Source organism: Mercenaria mercenaria, chromosome 18, assembly GCF_021730395.1.
Source record: "Mercenaria mercenaria strain notata chromosome 18, MADL_Memer_1, whole genome shotgun sequence".
NCBI classification, from domain to species: domain Eukaryota; kingdom Metazoa; phylum Mollusca; class Bivalvia; order Venerida; family Veneridae; genus Mercenaria; species Mercenaria mercenaria.
The window spans coordinates 1393655-1400395 of NC_069378.1; the positions used below are offsets into that span (position 1 = coordinate 1393655).

Below are 6741 nucleotides of genomic sequence, written 5' to 3' on the forward strand. Positions count from 1 at the left end.
TATATAGACAAACGATATACGACGAATACTATCCAGCACACACCAACGGCATGTACTCTCAAGCACAGAAAAACTGCATATGGCGGGCAACCTCGATTAAAGACAAACAACATACGACGAGCACCCTCCATCATAATCAGCAAAATATGGCGAGGACTTTCAAATACGGACCAACAATCAGTGACAATCTCCCTCCAGCACACACAAACGGGAAATACCCTCAAGCACAGAAAAACTGTATATGGCGTGCACCCTCAAGTAAGGACAAACAACATACGACGAACACCCTCCATCATAGATCAACAAAATATAGCGAGGATGATCAAGTACCGACCAATGATGTGACGATCACCCTCCAGCACACATCAACTATGTACGGCGAGCATATTTCAGTACAGCCAAACGAAAAAGGGCGAACATCCTCCAGCTTAGACTAACGACAGGTATTTTCCTGTACAGAAATGACAAACTGAGAACGCCCACAATTACAGACCACCGACATGTGGCGAGATACCTCGAAAACACCCCAAGAAAGAGGGTTCAATACAAGCTTGTAGCTTACTCCTCAATGCTTTAACATTATACATATGCTTGTATGTAGCGCATATTTGGAAATAAATATTGATAAACAACGCAATGATGAAAGAGCTTATTTTATATAAAATTTCCTTGGAGAGGTACTAGATATTCATTACAGGCGGCATATAATCTTTAGCTAGCTTTTAAGATCAAACTTATATACACACTCAACGGCACATTCAATTAATATTAAATATAACTATTATAACCTCAACATATAACGATCGATAATCTTTGCACCGGAATATTCAGTGTATATTCTAGCATGCATTCATTTCTTCAGAACATTTTTCAGTTTTTCACAGAACAATTCATGGCCTACAATATCCTCTGTCCATTCAATGTATGTTGTCGTATCAAATAACAATTTCAGAGAATGGTTCATATTTTTTCCGTCTATTTTCTACAAAAGAATGAACACAAGCTCTGTTTCATCTTCCATTAGTTTTGAATGTGCCACTTTCAATTCAAACGTGCACCATCCGCTACGGGCAAAAGCATTGGTTATGACAAGAATGATTTTTGCACTCATGTCCATATTGGTGACAATGTTGTCGTTTATAAAAACGCCAGGAACAAAGTCTCTTTCGTGAATGCATAATTTTAATCCCGCTTCATCTTCAAGGATAGGCAGCAGTCTGCGACGCACCCATGCCGAATCTGTTGTCTCGTATTCAACAAAGGCATCATACACTAAGTTATGCCCTTTAATAACTTGATAGTTCCTTTTTTTCCTAACCAAATAAATATAATGTTTGAAATTCCATCTGTTTCTGTAAACTACGACCACGACAATAGCAATAGCAATGACACAAGGCGAGCAGATCACAGCAAACCAGATCCATGGACTCCACGGGTGGCATTCTTTGTACGTAAAAGTTATATCCGACAGTCTTAATTTAGACTTTTCAGGCGGAAGTGAGCATGAATAATTATATGGATAACCTGGAATCACAGTCTCATTTTTGATTGTTTTCATCCAGTTGATAAACCATTCAAGGTCGCAGTCACATACAAAAGGATTCTGACTAAGATCGATTGTAAGTAATTTGTTTAATAGTGAAATTGGCAGGGCTGACTCGGAAATATGTCCTATTGCATTGTCTTTTAAATTGATAATAATCAAATGTGTATTTTACCTAAACGTTTTGTCACTTAACTTTGTAATTGGATTAGATCGAAGATCGATATTTTGCATATTTTTCATATGTTTCAAGATAACTTCTGGATCCTGAGAAATTTTACATGCAAAGCATTTAAAATAACGGATATCACCAAGAGGTGAAAATAATCTTGATAATTGATGGTTATTTACCCCAAACATATTTATAGAGCCAAGCATCAAATTTCTTAGATTTGGTAAATACTTAAATGTGTCATCGAAAGACTCAAACACATCTCCGGCTGGGCTATTCAATTCGAGTTTCAGTGTGTTCAGTGATGTTGATTTGAAAGCAAGCGGTTCCACTTTTATACTGCCTTTGGGTGAAAATCTCAGCGTTAACTTGTCTTAATTTGGCAATTTTGACAGGATATTGTTTTGTAATATTTGAAGAGGATTTTGACCAAGTTCAAGAGTTTTCAATTTAGATAAACATTTGAAATTTTCTGGTTCAATTTTCTGTATTTCATTTTTGGAAATAGTCAATAACTCAAGGTTTTGAATATAGCAATCGGATTCGTCACCGTTAACGGAAAAGTCAGGGAAAAACTTAAGGGTATTGTGATCAAGGTATAAATTATGCAAATGGTAATTTTTAGACAGGATTATTTCTTCTATATGATTGTTTCTTAAAAACAGTGTTTTCAAATTGTTGAAATTTTTAAATATGTCGATTGAAACCTTTTCCATGTCGTAAAATGTAACTTCCAGAGTAACTATTCTATTTTCTTTCATCAAAGAAAACAAATCATTCTGAATGGTTATGGATCTAATTCCACTTATACTTAAGTGAGAAAGATATCTAAAGTTAGACAAAACATCCAGGAGATGTTTTAATTCGTCATAGTGTAATGGGTTGTAAGATAAGTATAAGAATCTCAAATTTGGGAATGCATTAAGTGCGTTCGCAGAAATGTTTTGAATATCATTATGGTCAAGTTTAAGGTAAACTAGATTACCAGGGTTGCTGATATTTCCAAATGATTCTGATGTTATGTTGATTAGATTGTTATAACTGAATACCAAATTTTGGATATTACTTTTAGTCTTTGGGATATATGTGAGGTTCTGATGGCTGCAATCTAGAGATTTAAGGTTATGTAATTCCACTTCTTTGCACGTGTTCGTTTTCTGCATATGAGCTGACATGATTTCATTAACTTCAACCAGCACCAGTATCAAAAGATTGTTCGTTGTATTTTCATTTTAAGCCCGTCTCCTCAGCAGGTCTTATTTCCTTGTAAAAGTGTTATTTTCGAATATTATCTGAAAAGATAAGCATAACTAGCAATTGACCTTCTACATGGATACTTAGAGCATAAATGTTAAATGCTTATAGTTCAATAAAAGCCCTTAGAAGATCCTTTGGAAGCATAGAATGTAACAAAGTAAAATAATAATACAATGTAGCACGTTTAAATATGTAAAGAGCATGTATATGTGTTAAAAGCATGTGAATGTGCTAAAGCATGTGAATGTGCTAAAGCATATGACTGTGTAAAAAAAGGATTTGAATATGTAGAAAAAAGCATGTGAATGTGTATAGAGCATGAGGATGTGTAGAAACATGTGAATCTGTAAAAAGCATGTGAATGTGTAAAAAGCATGACAATTTGTAAAAAGCATGAGAATGTGTAAAAAGCATTTGAATGTGTAAAAAGCATGTGAATGTGTAAAGAACACGAGGATATGTAGAAGCATTTGAATCTGTGAAAAGCATGTGAATGTGTAAAAGGCATGAGAATTTGTAAAAAGCAAGAGAATGTGTAAAAAGCATGTGAATGTGTAAAGGGCATTATTATGTGTAAAATAAGCATGTGAATGTGAAAAAAATATGTGGATGTGTAAAGAGCATGTGGATGTGAAAAAGGCATGTGAATTTGTAAAATGTAACTTAAAGGGTAATGATAGTGAGCAGTCATTGAATTATTAATGCACATATTTTAAATCCTGTAACGGTATAAATAGAGGATATTTGTTTGTTTCAGTGAAATATCAATTTTATTTCACAAGTGAGCATCAAAAACTGATATTTTCACGAGTGGGGTAGCCACGAGTGAAAATGACTTTTTTTTGATGCTCACGAGAGAAATAAAAATGATATTTCACTGAAACAAACAAATTTTCTTTTTATTTCATGTGTAAAACTCTATTTTTGTTGCGTAATTTATAAAAATGTCGAAAATCGCGGGAAAGATCAACAGAAAGCATAACACAAATGACGTCATTTTAACAACGTCATCGTCATTATGGCCCACGGTATTCATAACGCCCGGTATCAATTGCAACGGAGGACCGGAACAAGTTCGGCAAAAACAGTGAAAATAAAAATGATAATCTACTGTTTCAAAACTGTGGATTATCACTTTTATTTCACTGAGAAAACTCTATAATTCACTGAAAAACATAAAATAAAAGATGATATATAAAACTCAGAGGTATACTCCGTATAATGTTGTCTTGTACATTTGACTCTGACAGTTTTGATAAAACAACCTACTTTCACTGTGAACAACCTACTTTAACTGTGGGGGGAATACATAAACGTCTATCTGTTCTTCCGTCCTTCAGTCTGTATATCCGTCTGTCCAAAAACAATTCAATAACTGTAACACCAATGAATGCTATTTGATATTACTAGATTCAATTATAGCTTACAGTAGTACGGACGTTTGGAGTACAAAACAAAAACTCTGTTATGAATGATTCTAGAATTATTCTCCTTTTAAAATTGTGTTTTCAAATGTAAGATGGTATCTTTGAATTTTTAAAAATGGACAATGAAACCTTGTGATGATAGATTTCAATGAAAGAAAGTGCACAGCACAATAAAGTAAATCTACCTATGATATTTCTATGGGATTTCTTAGCAGAATGATAATTATTCGATGACCTGTCTTTACAACAACAGAATGTCCCGCCCACGTTAAATAGTAATTCGCCTTCCTCTAACTTTATCTCAAAATATCCTGAAATCTAAGGCTATTCAATTTTGATTTTTACATCGAGAAAGTAAGTTTTGGGTATTATTCAATGTTCGTTTTGAAATAATGATTGACTGTTTAAAAGATTTTTTCCTATACAATGCCATTTTGTTTATGTTTTTGTGAACCCTGTCAGATTGCACGTGCAATCTTATGGAAAAGGTCGCCATTGATATTATTGATATTATTGCGCCAGCATTATTTTTACGAAAACTAACGATTATTTTCTTTCATTTCAAAGTAAATAATCAATTTAAATATATATTTATCTGTCTGTATGTTACTTCTATATTGCTACTATCGCATTCGCTTGTATTAATGTTTGCCCGTACTCAGCCTTTATTTACGTGTACAAATTTACATGCGGAGTGATATATATGACCGGCTGCGTTTTTATAATGTGGCTTTTCCTGGTATTAATTTTGGTTTAGTCAGTTTAGACTGGTGCCAGTGCTAGGGGGCGTGGGACATGTTGTACATTTGATTACATCTTATGAACAGACTCAGTCAAACCGAGTCTGTTATTATGCTGCTTGGTTGCGTTCTACGCTTCCACATGATCTTTTTACAGATTTTAATTATGACAATATGTCATTTGAGTGAAACACAATAAATAAATAATCACTTACCTTAACGCCTTTATCACAAGAGCACTCACTACCTTGGTCTGATCTCCAGACAAATCGGTGTCAAAATGAATCATTCAACCTGAAAAAACTAAGTCCTTCTTGTAGTGAATATGGTTGTTTTTTATACATTCACTTTCTTCACAGTAATGAAATGTTGTGTCTGATAAAGAAAATATCATTGCGTGAAGTCAAGTGTTTTCTTCCTCATTTTAAGGAAGGTATTTCTCCCTGCATTTCTTTGTATAAGTAGTTTTGATGCATCAAAAAACGGAATTGAATCATAAAAGATGACTGTTGAACTGTTTTGTTCTTCTTTGACAAAGTAATCCCAGTCCTTTTAAGGTAAATCTTAGCGTCACTTAGTGTACTACTTCACAAAGTCAAACAACTTTAAGAAAAATATGTATCGAATGGTTCCTACACTTAAATCTTGTACGAAACCTCGAGGTCGGGAACGCAGATTTTTCTGCCTTATCCGGCCTTTATATATTGCCAAAGCTTACGGTCTTTACGAATATAATCCAAATTTTCCATAATCTCAACTTTTAAAAATTACTCACAAACTCGGGTATACTAAAAAAAACAAAAGGAGTGACATCCGCCATATTATCCGCAACGTTCGCTCAGAGTAACGTCCCTTCGGCGCGGCTTGATTTTTATTATATTTTGGTTCCCGATTTTATCGCCCGGCGCATTATTAAACCGGAAACAAGAGTATTATCCAGTGCAGCGCCAAATTCAAATTGTCATAGTAAACAAACGTCGATTTTTTTTTTTGAAACACCATGGAAACTATAGTAAATTTAGTCAAATGGTAAGAAAAAGTAAAGAAAATAACATATTCTTCTCATCTGTAATGTAATATACCAAATAAACTGCTGTGCTGTATGGACCCAAATTGTGAATTTTTGTAAACTTTATCATGATAGTTTAGAATGTTTCTATGCATGGACATTAAATGGGGTTATAACTTATCTGAAACTAAAAAACTGATCATAACCTCCCCCAATCCCCAAAAACATACCCACCACCACACTCTCCCCCACCTTTTTTCAATATAGGTTATATTTCATAGGTTTTTTGGTGCACCATTCGTAAAAAGGGTTCCTGATAAATATTTAATTTTCAAAAAAAAAAAATCACTCTATAGATCATTGTGTTTTAAAATTTTAAACCCTTAAAAATAAGGAAAAACGTTCCATAGAAAAGTTTGGAGTCAAAGAGGCTGAAATTTACACTTAAAAAATGCACAAACAAAATGGATTTGTGATGTGGATCTAGCTTCCCATTTTTGTTTTCTATAAAAAAGATATAACGAGCCGGCCACGGGAAAACTAACATAGTGCTTTGCGACCACATGGACCCAGACCCCTGCCATCCGCCAGTC

The 6741-nt window shown here is 34.1% G+C and overlaps 1 protein-coding gene across 1 annotated transcript; it reads right to left on the bottom strand.

Moving 5' to 3' along the window:
• Nucleotides 1–640: 640 nt before the first annotated feature.
• LOC123538606 (toll-like receptor 2) lies at nucleotides 641–6280 on the bottom strand. The gene is given in 3 exon segments (XM_045322825.2): nucleotides 641–1714; nucleotides 2093–3007; nucleotides 5355–6280. Coding segments are annotated over 2 exon segments (1662 nt in total). The 5' UTR covers nucleotides 2891–3007; nucleotides 5355–6280; the 3' UTR covers nucleotides 641–850.
• Nucleotides 6281–6741: the final 461 nt, after the last annotated feature.